The sequence below is a fragment of the Ursus arctos genome, unplaced genomic scaffold, assembly GCF_023065955.2.
Source record: "Ursus arctos isolate Adak ecotype North America unplaced genomic scaffold, UrsArc2.0 scaffold_7, whole genome shotgun sequence".
Taxonomy (NCBI): domain Eukaryota; kingdom Metazoa; phylum Chordata; class Mammalia; order Carnivora; family Ursidae; genus Ursus; species Ursus arctos.
This window is the reverse complement of record NW_026623089.1, coordinates 103,028-121,689: the sequence shown is the minus strand read 5'-3', so window position 1 is coordinate 121,689 and position 18,662 is coordinate 103,028. Positions and strand designations below refer to the sequence as shown.

The 18,662-nt window shown below is 60.8% G+C and overlaps 1 protein-coding gene across 2 annotated transcripts; it reads left to right on the top strand.

Annotated features, from left to right (window-relative positions):
• The first annotated feature begins 9,707 nt into the window (after positions 1–9,707).
• Positions 9,708–15,243, top strand: LOC113252094 (uncharacterized). Of its 2 annotated transcripts, XR_008957939.1 has the most exons (3): positions 9,787–9,968; positions 11,515–14,576; positions 15,110–15,243. XR_008957939.1 is itself a non-coding variant. In XM_044382280.3 (2 exons), exon 2 carries the CDS (start codon positions 11,583–11,585, stop codon positions 12,852–12,854), a length of 1,272 nt encoding a protein of 423 aa, XP_044238215.2. In that variant the 5' UTR covers positions 9,708–9,968; positions 11,515–11,582; the 3' UTR covers positions 12,855–15,243. The 2 variants fall into 2 exon arrangements, 1 of the variants encoding a protein (XP_044238215.2); XM_044382280.3 differs by having other exon boundaries at positions 9,708–9,968; positions 11,515–15,243.
• The last annotated feature ends 3,419 nt before the right edge of the window (positions 15,244–18,662 follow it).

Below are 18,662 nucleotides of genomic sequence, written 5' to 3'. Positions count from 1 at the left end.
TGGGGCCTCTCAGCCTGGCTCCTCCGCTGCCAGTGCGGACAGGGCCCCCAGGAGGTGGTTCTCGGGTCTGGCACCGGTCTCCACCTCACGGCCGTGCCCAGGCGCTGGACCAGGAGGGGCCGCTGACGCCTCTAAATTTGGGACCGTGAATGCAAAGACACCACTTGACCAGGGGCACACCTCTATCATCGAACTTTAGGCTGACCAGACAAAGCACACCACGTGTGCACGGTCACCCTTGGCTCCCATCCAGCCTTCACTGAGACTGTGGCGCTTGGGTTCCCAACGGTGGTTGCACCCCAGGGGAGGGAGACCACCCATGCCTCACGTGCCAGGCCCTCACCTGGAACCCAGGCTCACCTTAGCCCCCAGGGCCCCACAGTCCCCTCGGGCCCCTTCATGTGCACAGCCCTGCCCCATGTCACCTTCCCAGGGAGGTCTCCCCGGGCCACCAGTGGCCACATCCCCTGTCCTTCTCAGTCAGCCCTTGGGAGCTCTTACAGGACCGTCCTCTCCCTTCTGTCTCCCTACTAGAGTGGATGCGCGTGTGTTTGCCGGGTGTTCCTCAGCACGAAGCCCGAAAGCGCTCAGCAGCCCTCTGTTGATGAACGGACCTGCGGAGGGTCGTGGGCACTCGGAACATGCTGGGCTTGGTGCACCTCTTCTCCGTCCAGACCCCTGGGAACCTGTGGGTAGCAGGAAGCACAACCCACCAATGAGCTCCAAGGACGTTCGGGTGTTCTTAGCAGGGCAGGGCTGGAACCTGCGGCTCCCCATCCCTGGGACACCCCCCCCTTAGCAGGGCAGGGCTGGAACCTGCGGCTCCCCATCCCTGGGACACCCCCCCCCCCCAGAGTCTGGTGGAGCATCTCTCAGACGCAGCCACGACTGGGAGCTGCTCTGACCTGCCTCCCTGGGCAAAGCAGCACCCTTCCACTCCGCTGTGGCCGTCACTGGGCTAGTGGCTTGCCGACCAGCTGTCTCCACGGGTGTAGGGAGGGGAATGTCCCCCTCTTTTCTCCCCTCTGGGGCCTCTTGTCCCCCTCAGGGAGGCATGGCCGCTGCCCAGCCATCCCTGGCCCCTTTTCCCCATGCTTCTTACCCTCACTGCTATCCAACTGCTGCACCAAGAGGCCCTTTCTCCCATGGAGCCGCCTCCCCAGCACCGCCCCCACCTCAGCTCCGGGCCAGGTGGCAGTGGGAGGGGCTTGGTGAACCAGGCCTGGCCCACAGCGCCAGGCTCAGGTGTGAGGCTTCAGCTCCTTGGCTCCTGGGGGCCACTGTTTGGACTGCCGCATTTCATCACCAAGTGCTGACCTCGGTGCAGAGGGCTCAGGGGCTCCCGGGGTCTCAGGTCAGGCCCCTGCTCCTCACACTGGCCCCCTGAAGGCCTGGGCTGGGGGCCCTGTGCTGTGTTGCCCAGGCCCTGAGCCCCTCCCTGCTCAGGGGCTGGAACCATCCTGCTTTAGGGGAACATAGGTGAGGCCATAGGTGCAGTGACTCCTGCCCCAAGGATCCTGCCTGAAGGGGGTGGTCTTCTCAAACGTAGTCACTGCAGTTCTGCCCGACGTCCTGTGGGGACAGCCCTCTAACACCCCGTGTTTGCTCAAGCGGAGCCGGTTTTATCACACGTCTATCGACGGTACATTTGGCCATAACCCTGTCATATTAAGAACGCCGTCCAGTATGCTGGGTTTATGAAGCTGAAATCACGCAGCGTGGCGCGGCGTCTCGTGGTGTCCCCCCGTCTGTGCACAGATGCGCCTTCCTGCAGGTCCTGCTCCTGTCCTGGCACAAGGCACACAGCAGGCAGCGCACCTGTTGTGAGGGGGGCTGCAGCCCATGGGTCAGGCAGGCCCCCCTGGTCTGGGCTGCCCAGGGGCCACCACACTGAGGCCCCTTCCCCACCAGGGCCACGGGCATGCAGCTGTGGGTCTCCCCTGATGATCAGAGAGGATGCAGGGTGAGGGGGTCACCCCCAGCCCCACATGAGGCTCGGAGACACGGGCTCACATGTGTCTCGGGTGACAGTAACTTTGCTTATGTTTAACGATTTCCTTCGAGGTGGAGCCAGACCAGGCCATCCTCCTGTGGACACTGGCCAGCATCGGCCACCGCAGCCCCCTTGTTCACGAGACCACGTCCTCACCAGCACCCTGAGCCGCCAGGTCCATGCAGCCCCGGAGCCAGGTGGGCACAGCGTGGCTCTGGCTCCAGGCAGGGGCAGGGGGACATCCAGCCTCCGGTGCGGCATGGTGTCCTGGACTGGCCCCATGCCTGCTGGACAGTGACCCTGAGGGCCAGTCCTGCTCTGCTCTTGCTCTGAGGTCCTGAGCTCCCTGCCTGAGGGCACCTGGTCTCTGCTCCTCACCTGAATGTCCAGCTGCAGGCCTGGCTGGGCAGGGGAACTGAGGCGTCCTGAAGGCCCCAGTCCCTGGACAGACGGACCCGGAAAGACAGAGAGGAGGACCTGGAAACGGCCTCGACGCCTGCCTGTCCTGGGCTGGGGAACAATCTGGGCAAGGACGCACGGCCCCTGCTCTGCCTCTCCGCCCCCGAGGCTGGGGGCTTCCTTCAGCGGCCGCTCTCCCCTCCCAGCCCAGGGGGGCCGGCTCCCAGCTGCGCCTGTTTGCAAACCCTCTTCAGGGAACAAGAGGGGGAAGAAAGGAGCATCCCGTGTGTTCCCTAAATTAGCAATCACCACTGGGACCGTATGAGCCACTGCGGCCATCGGGAGCCCTACTGTGCAGCGGGAGCTGGAGACCCGTTGGCTCGGACGCCGCGTCTCTCAGGGCCTCCGGCGGCCCCCACCGCAGAGGTGCGCAGGACAAGCTCTGTGGCAATCTCCGTGTCAGACATTGTTCTCCGTCTGGAAGGAAGTCAACGGAAACAGCTTCAGACGAGGCAGACACGTCCCCCCCCTCCCCAGTGTGAGGGAAGGGGCAGAAACACACCGGGAGTGGGCCCTGGGCCTCGCATGGGGCACTGACCCACCAGACTCTCAGGTGGGCGGCGAGGGACACTCTGTGCAGCAGGAGATGCACGGAGATCCGCTGGTGTGGTTTCAGGGGAGGGCTAGCGGGGTTTCCAGCTCTTTCTCTTCGGCTTTTCTAAGGTGGTGTTTGGACTCAACCTCCACCCAGATAAGCAGTCTTCCTGTTGCTGCCTGGGGTGCTCTGGACGGCATGGGGCCCACTGAGACGGGAAGCCTCGCATACTCCCTGCCCTCTGACCTCATGGCCAGCCCTATGCCTCTGCCGTTCTCGTCCCTCCCTTGGACTCAGGGCCACACACACTCAGGCGGGACTACACTGGGGCTGGAGATGCCCTTGAACCTTTGGAGCCAGCCCTTGGAGAGGACTCCCCAAGAGGAAGGGCCAGGGGCCAGTGCCGAAAGCCCCCTCAGCCTCAGGCCTCCCCCTGTTGCCCAGGACCACGGTTGGGGTCTCAGGGTTGTGACCACACGATGCCCCCTCTGCCCCTGTGGCTGTGGCTGGCAAGGACAGCTGGCCTCCTGAGTGACCCCAGTGACCTTGGCCAGGCTAGTCAGGCTGTGGGCAGCACGTTCTCTACCAGCCACCAGGGATCCCAGCGCCCAGGACCCCCTTGGCAGAAACTTGACACCTTGCCTGATGGCTGCGAGGCGGGAAATGTCTGACCAAGGGCCGGGGGGCAGCACCCTGCTAAGGCCTTGAAATAGGAGAGAGTGAATGCTGGGCTGCACCCAAAAGGAGCTTCTCAACCCAAAAGTGAGTCTGAGCCCGGGGCCGGGGGGCATGCCTCCAGAGCCCGCTGTGCAGACGTGGGGACTTCCCTCATCCAGGCTCTGGGAGGGGCCCCCACCCGAGGCGCTCTGTGTTCAGGCGCTCAGCTCAGCGCGGAGCATGGTGCCCAGCACGATGTCTGATCCTGGTCTTCCCGGAGGCCCATCTCCACCTGCCCTTACCTGGCAGGGGCTCCCCTTCCCTCCCCACATCAGAGGCCTTTGAAGTAAGGATCCGCCTGGGGTGGGTGGGGCAGGCCTGAGGCTGTCGCTGGGCCTGGAGCTGCACCTGGGAGTGGACCTAGTCCTGGGGTGGACACAGCTGACCTGCGGCTCCCCTCCCCAAACACATCTGCTGCTGGCCGGCCAGCTGTGCTGGGACCGGAAAACAGACACCACGGGGGCTGCCCACCGCATGGAGTCCGGCCAGGTGAGCCTGTGAGCCAGGAGGCCGGTGCGGGGGCTGCCGGGAGGATGCAAGATGCCCATGGGGCCTAACTCAGAGACTAATCTGGAAGCAAAGAGGGGACGGGTGCCCAGCCCAAGGCTTGGTAGAGCCGTGACACGGGGATGGCGCACTTGGCATGGCCGGAGCCCTAGGAGTGAAGGGGCAGAGGAGGAGAGGGCCGCCGGAGCCCGCAGGGATCTCACCACACCCAGGAGACGTCCGTGCATGTCCAGACATTGTTCAAAGAGGCTCGGACAGCAGCGCCGAGGTCTTCTGGTCCAGCCTTAATGAGAAAGGAGGGCAGCCACCTGTCCTTCCAGCAGAGGTGATGACCGACCTCAGGAGAGAGTGGTCAAGGGGGAGGGGAGGGGAGCAGGAGGCCCGGAGCGGTGCCAGCTCCCTCTCTGGTTCTCCAGATCAAGGGGCGAGGTAGGAGGAGGACACTTACAGCCCAGGCCCGGAGCTGGGAGAGCAGGGACGCAGGGCTGGCTGGGCTCTGTCTGCGGGGACGCACAGAGCCCCAGAGGGCTTGGCGGGCTGGGCTCCGGCTGACCGGCTGCGTTTGCGTCTGCGCACCTACACCCCTGCGTTCCCAGCGCTTTGCTTACAAGCGGCTGCCTCAGCCCTGTCTTTCCCTAGGCCATCTTGGTTTGTTTTAGTTGAAATATAATACACAGAGCATAAAATTCACCATTTTAAAGTGTGCATTTTAGCGGGTTTTAGTGACTTCCCAGGGCTGCCACGATTCTCTAATTCCAGAACACTGTCACCATCCCGGTAAGAAGCCCATCCCCCCTCAGCTGTCATTCCCTTCCCTGTCTGCCCCCCCCCCCCCCCGCCCCCGCCACCGCGAATCCACTTTCTAGCTCTGGGTTTGCCTGCTCTGCCCATCGCCCAGTGATGGACTCACACACCACGTGGTCTTTGTGTCCGACCCGTTTCGCTGTGGACACTGCTTCCGAGGCTCATCCCGCTAGCAGCCACAACACACTTCGTTCCTCCAGGGGCTGGGCCACACTCCATCGTGTGGCTCGACCCCTTCACGCGTTGTCGGACATCTGGGTCGATTCCACTGTTTGGCCGTGGTGGGTAACGTGCTCTTGTGTTTTACGAGTAATGTTATAGAAAGACATGCTTTCGGGGCCCAGGAGAATGTGTCCTCTACTCCCACGGACCACAGACCCACCCTGGTGGCTTCTCAGCTGCCTTCTGGCCAAGCCCCGCCTCCCGACGGCTGGGACTTCCTTCAGTGCCTGGGAAGGGGGGCTGTTCCTGCTGGGGCCACCCTGCTCGTTTTAAAGTGTGGGCAACTCATAAAACAACAACGACAACAAAACCCCCAGACACTTTGGGTCAAACAAAGCTCCCTGCCAGCTTGCTTGGCCAAAGCCCTGCCCTTGACCTTAGAGAGGCAGCATCTGCCCTTTCCAGATGAGCCACCTGAGTTTAAGGGTGTGTCCAAGGGCCACGTGGATAGTAAGGGCAGAGCTAGGGTCACAGGGAACCTTACAACTTCTGTTCTTTCTTGAGCGATCCAGCCCCATCTTAGATGCTTGATAGCTGGGAAATGGCGTGACCACCGCAAGTGACAAGACAGCCGTACACATTCTGGTCTGTGTTGGGAGCACAAGCTTGCTTCCTAGACTCTACCCCCACTAACACGCGGGTGGGGGGGCCTAGGTGACCCAGGAACCCAGGATGTGGTCCTGTCCACACTCAGCTCTCCCACCAGACGGGGCTCAGGGGTGCACCAGGGCTGATGGCCCTTGGATGCACTCAGGACTGGCGATACTCCGAGCCAGGTCTGGCTGGAAGGGCAGGCGTGGGGGTCAGTGCTAAGCAACAGGCCCTATCTGCTCCCTTGTGGGCCTGGGGAGCTGGGGTGCCGTTGCCACCTGGACTCTGGCCAGCTGCTTAATGACCAGCTTCTCAGCAGCTTACCGGCCTTCTTGCCACCTTCCTCCAGCACAGGGTTCTCTCCTCCCTCCCTCCCTCTGCTCTCCTTTCCAGACACCAGCACCGGCCCAGGATGACCAGGGCCTGGGCCAGTCCCTGCCTGTGGGAGGGATGAACTTGCCCATGGCTGCCCCAAGAGGCAGTTGCCCACAGCCCTCTCTTCCCTCCCTTCTCTGTCTCCCACCCCCTTCTTTTCCTCCCTCCCCCTCCCTCTCCCCTCCCTCCTCTTCCTCCTCACCCTCCCCTTCTCTCCCTAACTCCTCTCATTCCTTCCTCCGTTTCCAGGGGCTTTGATAATCAACTGTCAAACGGTGTGGGGACAGAAACAGGATGCAGAGAGGGAGAAGGGGGGAGGTTGCTCTCTGTTGGGGGTTGGGCAGCATGCACTTGGACAAGTGAGACAGACCCAGAGAGCCTCACTGCCACTGGGAAGCTTCCGGAGTGCCAGGGCAGGGCACCGAGTCAGGAGGCAGGAGCCCAGGTGGGACAGGAAAGCAGCGGCCTGTGTGGAGTCCCTGAGGTCGGGGGGGGGGGGGGGGGAGAAGACCCTGAACTGAGTGGGGTGCAGGCAAGGGGGTCACTGTTGGTGACAGGTTATGAGTGCATTGTTGCCTGTGTCACTGACAAGGCCCCAAGGACAACTGACCACTGCCCAGAGGGTCTCTGACTACGGATGGGGAGGGGGGCATGGGGGCTGCCCTTGTCCAGCCCGCCCCTGAGGGTCTGCACTCAGTGAGCAGACTTGACCCTACACCGGTGACAGAGGGAGGAGGGGAGCCCCAGAAGGGGAGCAGAAGGACACCTTTCCTGAACAGGCTGTGCAGGCCTCTCGACCCCACCGCGGCCCCCACCGCAGCCCCCACCGCGGGCCCCACCGTGGCCGGTGGCTATGCTGCACGGACCCTGCCTCCCATGTCCTGGCTCTTCCTCAGCAACCCCTCGCCTGTCCAGGCCCCTCTTCTTCTTCTTCTTCTTCTTTTTTTTTAGTTTTATTTATTTGACAAAGAGAGACAGGGAGAGAGGGAACACAAGCAGGGGGAGTGGGAGAGGGAGAAGCAGGCTTCCCGCTGAGCAGGGAGCCCGATGCCCCAGGATTCCAGGATCATGACCTGAGCCGAAGGCAGACGCTCAACGACTGAGACATCCAGGCGCCCCAGACCCCTCTTCTTGGTACTGGATACCCAGTGACTTGCCTGGAATTGGGGTGGAGGGGGCGGGCCCAGGCCCGAGGAAGGGGAGTAGGACCGGGATCCCCTCCCCCCTCCCTCCCCCACCCCCATGGCCACCGGGAGAGGAGCAGGGTCCTACAGAACTGGGTCAGAGGTAGCAGCTGACCTCTCAGACCCGCCCAGCACACACTGGAACTCTGGGGCCTGGGAGGCCAGGGAGGGTCACGCTGCTCTGAGACCCCAAGGATCCTTGGGACCCCGGTGTGGACGGCACTTAGCTGCTAAGGAGTAAACAGCCTTTGGTGAACAGCTCAGAGTCGTCTGCTAGGGAAGCAGAGTTAACAGGGAAGGTGGGGCGTGTGACACGGGAGGGTCTGCATTTGAATCCCCACCTCCCACTCCCACGCTCCCCTCACTCCCCAGGCTTGGGTTTGGAGCCCCTGAGTCTGAGCTGGGCCTGGGCTCAGCGTGCCCTCCCCGCACTCCTCCCCCACACACCCCTCCCCCGCTGGGGTGTGAGTGTGTGTGAGTGTGTGTGTGTGTGTGTGTGTGTGTGTGTTGGTGAGAAGGGGATGTAAAAGTCCTCTGTCTTCCTGTTGGCTCCTGTAGGGAAATGAAGTCTGGGTCTGGGACCACCGCACCCTCCCAGACCTGCATAAGTGTGACTACAGAAAGTGGGGGGAGGAAGGTGTGTCCCCAAGTGCTACAGGACCCAGGAGTGCAGGTGGGTGTGCAGCCAGGGAGGGTTCTCTGGCCAGGAGATCTACTGCCCAGGCTGCCCCCAGCTGTCAGGGGGCTCCCACACAGCCCTTGCAGGAGGACTGCCCTCGGCCTTTGACCGTGCCCATCCCCGAGGGTCTGGGAGTTATGTCCCCCGCCACCCCACTCTTGGGCGCAGGTCACAGGAGCAAAGAGAAAAACGTCAGTCTCTTTAATAAATGGTGCTCGGAAAATTGGACAGACACATGCAGAACCATGAAACTCAACCACTCTCTCACGCCACACACAGAGATAAACTCCAAATGGATGAAAGACCTCAATGTGAGATAGGAATTCATCAAAATCCTAGAGGAGAACACAGGCAGTAACCTCTTTGACATCGGCCACAGCAACTTCTTTCAAGACACATCCCCAAAGGCAAACAAAAGCAAAAATGAACTATTGGGACTTCATCAAGATCCAAAGCTTCTGCACAGCAAAGGAAACAGCCAACAAAACTAAGAGGCAGCCCACGGAACGGGAGAGGACATGTGCAAATGACATTACGGATGAAGGGCTGGTATCCAAGATCTATAAAGAACTTTTCAAACTCAACACCCAAAAAATGAATCATCAGGTCAAGAAATGGGTGGAAGACATGAACAGACACTTCTCCCAAGAAGACATACAAACGGCCAACAGACATGAAAAAATGCTCTGCATCACTGGCCATCAGGGAAATACAAATCAAAACCTCAATGAGATACCACCTCACACCAGTTAGAATGGCAAAAATTAACAAGACAGGAAACAACAGATGTTGGCGAGGATGTGGAGAAAGGAGATCCCTCTTACACTGTTGGTGGGAATGCAAACTGGTGCAGCCACTCTGGAAAACAGTGTGGAGGTTCCTCAAAAAGTTAAAAATAGAACTACCCTACGACCCAGCAATTGCACAAGTGTGTATTTACCCCATAGACACAGATGTAGTGAAAAGAAGGGGCACCTGTATTCCAATGTTCATAGCAGCAAAGTCCACAATAGCCAAACTGTGGAAGGAACTGAGATGTCCTCCAGCAGATGTTGGATGAAGAAGATGTGGTTCGTATGTACAAAGGAATATTACTCAGCCATCAGAAAGGATGAATACCCACCATTTGCATCGACATGGATGGAACTGGAGGGGATTATGCTAAGTGAAATAAGTCAAGCAGAGAGAGACAATTATCATATGGCCTCACTCATATGTGGAACATAAGGAATAGCACAGAGGACCACAGGGGAAGGGACAGAAAACTGAAGGGGGAGAAATCAGAGGGGGAGACAGACCATGAGACAGAGGATGCACCCTGCCCCTGGGCAGAGCCGCTCCAGTGAACCCAGCCAGGAGCCACCAAGTCACGCGGTCCTCCCTGTCACTTCTTCCAGCTGGAGGGCCTGGCCCAGCAGCTTGCAAGCCCAGCAGCTCTGGCAAAGTTGCCTTGTAAGCAGCCCACATCCCCATCAGACAGATTTCAAGAGCCCCAGACCTCCAGACCCGGGAGGTCCAGCCAGAATCTTTTCTCAGAAGGGGCAGAGCTATGCCTCTTCTCCGGGTCCACCATCCGCATTCTGCAGGAGGGCCCTTCCTCAATTTGCTTCCTTTTTCGGTTCCCACTACTTTTGCTTTAGCAGAGAAGCCTCTGGAAAGTGTGGGGTGCACACTTCCTTCTTTCTGGACAGCGCTGGGGGAGGGTCCCTAGCTGCCTCCCAGGCCTCTGAGACCCATGCCAGGAGGAGCAGCAGTGAGGAGGGAGCAGGGCTGGCTGGCCGAGAGCCCGCACTCCTCAGGCCCTCAGGGTCCAGGACAGTCTGAGTCACAGCGTTCACGGTGGTGGAGCAGGGGCAGGCGCCTCCTGGACCGGGCACGTCCTTACCCACTTCCAGGGTGCCGGTGAGAGAAGGGGGGTGGCCAGCCCTCCCTGGAGGGGGAGTCCTGTGAGACCAGGCTTCCAGGGGTGTCCCCTGGGGCCTCGCTCACCTGCCACCTGGAAGGGGGTGGTCTTGCTGGGCAGGAAGGGCAGACACCGTGGCCTGGTGCAAAGGCTCCAGTCCAGTGCTGTGCTGGCTGGGCTGTGGGATGAGACCCCTCATCACCACTGTGTGGGTGCCTTCCTCTCAGTCACCAGGCAGAGCAGGTGGGGAGAAGGGTCCCTGTGGAAGCAGGGAGTGGGCAGAGGGGCTCCTTCCTCCTTCATTTCCCAGAGCTGCTCTCTGGTCCTCCTCTTGACTCCCTGGCTCCTGCTCACCCAAGAGGGGAGGGGTCTCGGCCAGGGACTGCCTGGCACAGTGGCATCACAGCCCACGTTGTGCCTGTGAGGCTGGCCGTCCAACCAGCTGCCACGTGGGGTGTGCAGGGCTCCAGTGGGCAGAGCATCTGGATAGGGTCACCTCAGCTAGCTGTGGGCACACAAGAAAATCTCAGCCGTGAGTCCTGGGGAGACGGTGCCTGGTAAGCCTCCTTGGAAAGCAGCAGACAGACCTCTGGTGGCCGGAGTTCCAGCTCAGCACTCTAGAAGCAGGATCTTGATGTGGGGGTCTCGAGCAGCATAGAGACAGTTCTAGTGCTTTCTGCAGCATGACTGCCCTTCCTGGAGCAAGCATTATAGAGGAGGGCCTGTCTTCCTCTGCTCGGGCTCTGGAAGACAGCACCATAGTCTGGGGGCTGAAACAACAGTCATTTCTCACAGTCTGGGGACTGGCCTTCTGGGATCAGGGCGCCAGTGTGGTCAGCTTCTGGTGCAGCCAACTCCTGGCTTGTAGACAGTGCCTGCTCAATGCACCCTCGATGGAGGGGTGAGGGCACTAACCCCATCCATGGGGCTCCACCCTCATGCCCTAGTCACCTCCCAATACCATTACCTGGGGGCTAGGGCTTCAACACGTGAATTTTGGGGACACAAACATCCAGTCTATAGCAACCCCTCCTGACCAGTAACCACACGAGCCACAGCTGAAGAGAACGGACAGGAAGGTGTGGCCACTGTGTGCCCCAAGGCTTTCAAAGCCGATGTCTTGTGGACATCAAGGAAGCCCCCCTCCAGATGAGAACAGCAAGGCTGATTCCTCAGAGCGCACCAAATTGGGGGCCCCATGACACTTGTGTGTGGCAGAGACCCAGGGGCAGGCAGGGGAGTGGGAGACGTGGTAGTGGGAAGGGGGCTCAGGTGCCCCGATGGAGGCTGGGGTCAGGGAGCTGGAAGACAGGTGTCCTTGAGGTTGGTAAGGGGAGCATGCTGGCTTTGTCTGGTGGGTCCTGAGTTGGAAGGGGGAACGGTGAGTGGGAAAGCTGACCACCTTCTGGCAGGTTTGGGCCAGTGGTTCCCGCGGCTGTGGGTGGCTTTCGGAGCTGGTGGCTGCTGGCTGTGGCCTCAGTCCCATGTCTATAGGTAGTCTGCTGTTGTCCATCCGCCTAGTCCGTCTGTCTTCATCTCTTGCAGCCTGAGGGCGGTTTTCTTCTCTGGAGACCAGAGGCAGTTCCCCAGGGGTGGATTCTCAGGCGGTGCGCATGGACCCCGGCCCCTGGGAGGAAGGCGTGGCTCAGGCCCACACGGACCCCGGCCCCGGGGAGGAAAGCGTGGCTCTGGCCGTGTCCCCGCTGAGGCCCAGCGAGAAGTTCCACGTGTTCGTGAGCTACAGTAGCATGGACGCCACGTGGACGCACGGGCTCATCAGCCGCCTGGAAGCGGACCTCCCGGGGCTGAGAGTCTGCCTGCACGAGCGCGACTTCACCCCGGGCAGGAATGTCCTGGAGAACATGGCCGAGTGCATCCAGCACAGCCAGAAGGTGCTGCTGGTGCTGAGCCAGGACTTTGTGCAGAGCAGGTGGTGCCTCCTGGAGGCCGACCTGTCCCTCTTCGGCTACTGCCTGGAGAGGAAACCGGTCATCCCGGTGCTGCTGCGGCCCTGCCAGGTCCCGCTGCACCTCAGCCACCTGACCTACCTGGAGGCCGCGGACAGCCGCTTCTACCGCAAAGTGGGGCAGCTCCTGTGCCAGCCCAACCGCTGCTTGGCGCGCGCCCTGCCGGCCCGGCGCCCGGCCGCCTCCCTCTACAGCGGGAAGACCCTCCTGACCCTGAACTGCATCAACAGGGACGGCCTGCCCTCGTGGAAGGTGGGGTCCTTCAGCACCCTCGCCGTCCCGGACCCCTTGAAGGAGGTGTTGGAGGACGCGGAGGTGTTCAAGCACGCCGTGGGCATCCTCAATGCGGTGCCGTCCCCCAGGTCCTGCCTCCGGTACCTGGGCTGCAGGGTCCCGCTGGGCATCTTCCTGCTTTTCCTCTCCTTGGGGTTGCTGACCCTCCCCCTGGTTCTGGGGCTGCAGGAGAACCCGCCGGCTCAGCGCTTCCTCCTCATCTCCGCCACCGTCTTCTTCAGCCCCCTCTTCGTCATCTTGGGGGTGAACAGCCTGTGCTGGTTCAGGAGGTTTTCTCGGAAGAAGATGCGGGAGCTGGTGCTCAGAGTGGGGGAGGCCAACACGCTGCTGGCGCCCCACTCCCTGCTGATGGGCTGCGACACCATGAACAAGCTGTACTTCGTGTATGTGCTGCTGGAGGACTGCAGACGCGTCTTCCTGGAGGCCGCGGAGGGCGAGGCCCTGTTCCGGGAGGCCCTCCTGCGCTTCTCCTCCAGCTACGCCTGCTGCGTGGCCCACGCACACTTCCCCGCCGGCGAGGACGCCCAGGGGGCCCCGGGCCACCTGGAGCTGGGTCTGTGCTTCTGCCAGTTCGTCTCTCTGCAGCTGAACAGACACGAGGGTCTGGGGGTCAATCCCGTGTGATGGCAGGAGGGGCCCCCGGGGCGGTGGCTGGCCCTGCAGACAGGGCGGTCCCGAGGCCTGGGTGGTGCACACAGGACCCTCATGTCTGGTCAGGACCTTCACCCTCAGTCCTCCCAGCGGCCCGAGGACCCCACAGCCTGCTCTGAACACAGAGGTGACCATGTCAGCCCATTGGCCTGACCGTTTGGGGAGCGGCTTTTTGATGGAGACTTCCTGAGAGGAGGCTGGGGAAAGCATCACGTTCTCCTGTGACCCCAGGTACCCTTAGGGCCCGGCCTGCTCCTCAGGAGGTCACTGCCACTGTCTTGATGGCCGGTTAGTGTCCGGGGGTGAGGGCGGACCATGCTGGCTCCCTGTGGCCTCCTCCCTGAGCTGCTCTTCCAGACACCTGCCCTCATCCTGGGACACGGAGCGTGGGGGTGTGCGGGGGCACCAGGCCGAGCGAGAAAGCCTGGTGCCATTCGCCCTCTGCCATCAGGGCGCCAACAGACAGACACACATGCTGGCTCACGCTGTCCACTCCGAGAGCCTGTGGGGAACCAGCCACAGCCGTCCATGGCTGGGAACAAGAAGGCGTGCGTGTGTCCCCAGCGTGGACACCCCTTCAGACCTGGGTCTCTGCTCCCTCCCTGCCTTAGCCTCCCTTCCCCAGAGGAGGGAGTGCGGGGGTGGGGGTGGGGGCTGGTGGTGCTCTGTTCTCCACCCTTGTCCGCTCACCCTGAAGGCTGGCTTCCTGAGCTCAGACCTCACTCCCCACCCTGGTGTTTCTGCAGGCGCTCTTCCCCGTGAGAACAGAGAGCTATCTGCAGACAAGAACATGAAACATGTGAGCTCGTTCTGGCTGTGGGGGCAGAACAGGGGACCCCACGAGGCCGAGCTGCACGGCCCCCCTCCGCTCTGTGCCCTGCCCTGGGACGGGGTGGGGTGAGACTGTCGCACCCCACGCCCGTGCCCACATGAGAGTCGGTCAGGCTCCACAGAGACCCCCTCGGCCCCGGCGAAGCTCTAGAGCAGGACTCTGGAAATGAGGGGTGGCCCCCGGGTCTGTAAATGAGCAGTTGGTAGGTGACCTCCTGACAGATTTGAAGTTAGTGCTGGGCACATGTCCCAGCACCCCTGGGGTGCCCTCGGCCCCGTGGCCAGGGGCCACACTGGTGAGTATTTGGTTCAGCTACTCTGGTTGCTGACTCGCAAGCTCGGGCCCCAGACCACAGCCACAGAGCAGTAAGTCCCTGATCTGACCCCTGAGCAGCCCTCATGGTCAGCTGCGTGCCGGCCTCCCAGGACCTTCTCCTCATGTGCCCCTGAGATAAGACCCCCCACCCCACACCATGGATCTTACCAAAACCCCGCTCTTGTGGTTTGAACTGACCAGTCCGGTCCTAGCTCAGGAGCCCCAGAGCACTGCACCCAGAGACCCTGGTAGCGGTGGGAACCTCTGATCCCGCCTCTGTCTGCACCCCGCCTCGACCACCCTGCCGTGACGTGGCCTCTGCAGGCATGCGTGCACTTCCTCCAGGCCCCACAAGCAACACACTTCTCTCTTTCAACTTCTCTTGTGGAGGCACAGCGGATCCTGTTGCTGGAGCAAAGCTCCCCACCCAGCAGCCAGGACGCACTTCACACGTGTTAGTGGGACACAGAGGCTGGACTGCTCACCTCCCTCCTGGGGCCAGGACTGCGCCGGGAGGGTCGCCCTTGAGAGGAGACTGACAGAGGCAGGTGTGTGAGGGGCAGAAAAGGGAGGGGTTCTGGGCAAGGGGACAGTGTGAGCAAAGGCACAAGGCAGACCCCGGTCACAGGAGGAGCTGCCGAGCAGGGGATGGTCCTCTGAACCCCAGGGCTCGCAGGGGTGCTTTGGGTGCCGGCACTTTCTTGTGGGCAGTGCTTGGCACCAGCATCCACCCCAAGGGGCTGCAGCACCTGGTCTCTGAGATGTCCAAAGCAGGGGGTGTGGTCTGGGCCCCAGGCCAAGAAGGAGCCTCCAAGGAGCAGTGGGGACCCTCTAGCCCCCACAGTTGTGGCATGGGGTGAGGACCCAACAGGCCCACCCATACGCACTCTGGGCCAGGGCTAAGCTCCCAGAGGGCGCCCACAGCCCTCGACGGACGCTGAGGGCCTACTCCAGGCTATACCAGTGGCTGCTCCGTCTGGGGACAGTGCCTGGGGTCCTGCGGGCTGAGGCCTAGCTGTGGGCAGAGCCCCCCCACTCCTCAGGCAAACCGCACGGTGACAGTGGTATTCCCACCCTACAGCGCCGTGCCGTGTGGCCCAGAGACAGCAGACGGATGAAAAAGAGATGACAAAGTCCTGTTACTGCAAAAGGCCGTGGTTTTTAAGGTCACGAAATAACACAGTTGTGCAAACAATAAAGAGAAAACATCTGATAGGACCGTTGATCTCCTACTCTGGCTGTGGGACATCCAAGTGTCTCTGAGATTGTGCCGACTCGCTCTGGAAGGCCAGGATGGCTGAGCCTGTGGGGCCCTCGGCCTCGAGCCTGCCATCGTCCCCTGGCTTCCCAGGCGGCTTCCAGTCAGCTCCCCAGCTCTTGCGCCAATCCCCCTGCTGGGGCCTAACCCTACACGGTGTCAGGCTGGGGGGTTGCTAGGCCCAGAGGAGTGGTGCCCCCAGAGCCTTCAGTGGAGCAGGGTCTGGAGCTGGCTGCTCTCCGCCCCCAGACCCCCAGCCAGCACCGAGCCCTAGGGCTGCACGACCAGGCCTGTGGCTCAGGAGTGCCGGGACCCCAGCCTACCTCCCAGCAGCCCAGACACAGGGTCGCCCCAAACCACCCTGCACTCTGCACCCCTGACCCCTGACTGCACGCCAGCGGTCAGTGGTCAGGGGGCCTGATCTCGCCGGGCTGCTGGTCACTAGGTACCCTGGCTGCTGTCCAGGGTCAGCACTCAGTCCTGGTGCACCACCCACTGGTGTCCTCCCTGTGGGGCCTCTGCGGCAGCTCAGGGGCTTTCCATGAGACAGGACACGAAGCCCTCCAAGACGAGCTGGTCCCCCATTGCAGTTTGGGCCTGGTAACTGCAGGGGTGACTGGGGCTCTCAGTGGACAGGCCCCAGGGCCCTATGAGATCCTTCAAGTCCTTCTGGGACCCCCAGTTTCCCTAGTGCCCTGCCCCCCTGACCCCCTACCTGGCTGGCCTCTGCCTTCTGCGTTCTGGAGACCAGTTCTGGGAGGAGTCTATTCAAAACATGCCTCAGGTCTGGGGCGCCTGGGTGGCTCCGTCATTTAAGTGTCTGCCTTCGGCTCAGGGTGTGATCCCCATGTCAGGCTCCTCTGCTGGGAGCCTGCTTCTTCCTCTCCCACTCCCCCTGCTTGTGTTCCCTCTCTCGCTGGCTGTCTCTCTCTGTCAAATAAATAAATAAAATTAAAAAAAAAAAAAAGGAACCTAGCCCCTAGTCAGGTTCCCTGCTTAGTGGGGAGTCTGCTTCTCCCTCTGCCCCTCACCCCACTCATGCTCCCTCTCTCTCTCTCTCTCTCTCAAATAAATAAACAAAATCTTTAAAAAAAATGCATCAGGTCAAACTCTGACCAGTTCAAGGAGCCCTATTCAACACCCCAGGATAGGGGCCGCCTTCTGCTTGCCCCCGGCTCACTGCCGCATCCTCTTGGATGGTAAGAACACGTGTGTGGATCTGTGTGTGGGGACATCTGGGGAGGGGGGAGAGTGGAGTCCATGTGCACGCGTGCTTGCCCGTGTGTGTGAGTGTGCACGTGTGGCACATGCATGCAAAGGGGACCCTGGAAGGGTCAGCACATCACGGGACTCCTAGGGAGGAAGAGCCTGTGTTCTGGCTCCCCTGTTCCCCTGTCTTCGTCAAGCTGCAGCCCCTCGGGGTCCCACCGTGGGTCCCACGGCAAGGCCACCCAGGAGCCTGCAGTTCTAAGAGGTGCCAGGGTGCTGCTCCGCCTGCCGTGTGCAGTCACCCCCGTGAGCTGGGTCTCTCCTGACTGCCCCCTGCACAGGCTCACCTCTCTGCTCTGCAGCAGCTGGCAGGTGCCTGGCTGGGGGAGGGGCTCCGTGCTCCTGGGACTATGAGTGGACACGCTGGTGTGTCTCTGTTTCTGGGACAGTAGCACTGGTGAGGTCGATGACCAACTGAGCAGAGGCCTCCCACCTGCTGGATCCTGCCCCTGAATTTCCAGGCCTGGGGTTGCCTGAGGGGGAAAGGCACAGAGCCTTGAAATGACCTTGAGGACAGAATAAGGGCTACACTTGTGATCTGCCCTGAAGAGATGGGAGGAGGTGTTAGGAAGTGGGGGAGAGCCACAGAGGCAGGCGGTGGGCCTCGCGGCGCTGATGGGCGTCTGTGGGCGTGTGCACGCGTGTGCGTGTGTGCACACCCTCCTCAAAAGGGAGCCGTGCCCTGCGTTTGCCTGGTGGTTCCACAGTGGAAACCACACCCCACCAAACAAATCTCAGGTGCTACTTATCCGTCCCTCCTGGTCGATCACACTGAGATGGACAGCCGAAGCAAGCGGGGCTGGCTGTGCTCTGCCCGGCCCCTGAACTCAGGGTTAGCTCGCCAAGGACCCCCATGATGAATGCGGGGTGTCCAGTAGACGGACAGCTAGCCCCAAAGACACGGTGCCCTGTGCGTGGCTCTTCCTGGTTTGACCTCGAACGGAGGGTCCAGGATTTCTTCTCCCCCTGAGCAGAGTTTCTCACATTGTCCCCGAATCTCACGGTCCTGTGGGGTCCCGGATCAGGGAGCCCGTGAACTTGGGACACAGTCCATGTTTGTGTAAGAATTGTTTTAACTTTTGGACACTTTATCTGACACTACCAACAACTTGGGGCTCCACTCCAGGGCGTCTGGCTTGTGAAAGAGTTTTTACAAGAGGTTTCTGTAAAATTTGGGTGAGAACAAAATTTAAAGGACACCCAGAGGATGTGTGGGACCCTGAGAAAAGAGCCGGTCCACGGCAGGGGCCTGGCACGGGCCTGGCACGGGGCCCTGCGGGGAGCTGGCTCCTGCAGCCCGGGTTAGGTCTGTCCCGAAGCCCTGGGAACACTGTGAAGTCCTGCTGTCTCCTGCTGATGGAGCATAAGTAACTTGTTGTAGTTTGAAGGCTTCAATTTTATCTCAGCAACCTTGGGTTTCAGTGTTGGGGTGTGTGAGAGAATTTCAGTTACAGACCTGACCGGCCCTGACGTCGCTGTTCCAGGCTGAGTAGCATACAGACGCTCACAGAGGTTTTGTTAGGTAGGCTCAGGTCTGCAAGATGTTCAGAATCCTTAGAATCTGGTGCATCAGTTTATGGTTAGAGCTGGAAACACGTAGGGCATCTAATTACTCAAGTTCATCATGTTTGTGAAATGTCTTTTAAAAATTAGAGGCTGAATATTTCAAATGTATAAGTTAATAGAATATTAATTATAGCGTTTAGGACTCTGGGATCATGCCCTGGGCCAAAGGCAGACGCCCAAGGACTGAGCCACCCAGGCGCCCCGAAAGTAAGCTTTTACACGGAGCTCTAAAGCTTGGGAAAGCTGGTGGGGAGGTTCAGGACAGACCTCGCCAGAACGGGCCAGGCTGGCTTGCGGGTTATTGTGAGCTGAAGGCACTTGAGACCCTGCAGGCTCCAGAGGAACTTTTGTGCCCCTCTGACCTACACAAAAGAACCTAAATTGGGGGTCTTTCCCAGAATAAGGGTGATTAACAGATCAGTTTCATCTGAGTGACCCATCTGTATGGCAGGGCAAACATCTGCTCTTCTCATCACCCTGTGAAGTGCATCCCTTTCCTCTTAAGTCCCAGACCCCCTTCTGCAGGATGACAAATGGACCT

What these genes read in the sequence shown, in the direction of transcription:
- LOC113252094 (XM_044382280.3), top strand. Translation starts at nt 11,583, where the DNA reads ATGGACCCCGGCCCCTGGGAGGAAGGCGTGGCTCAGGCCCACACGGAC.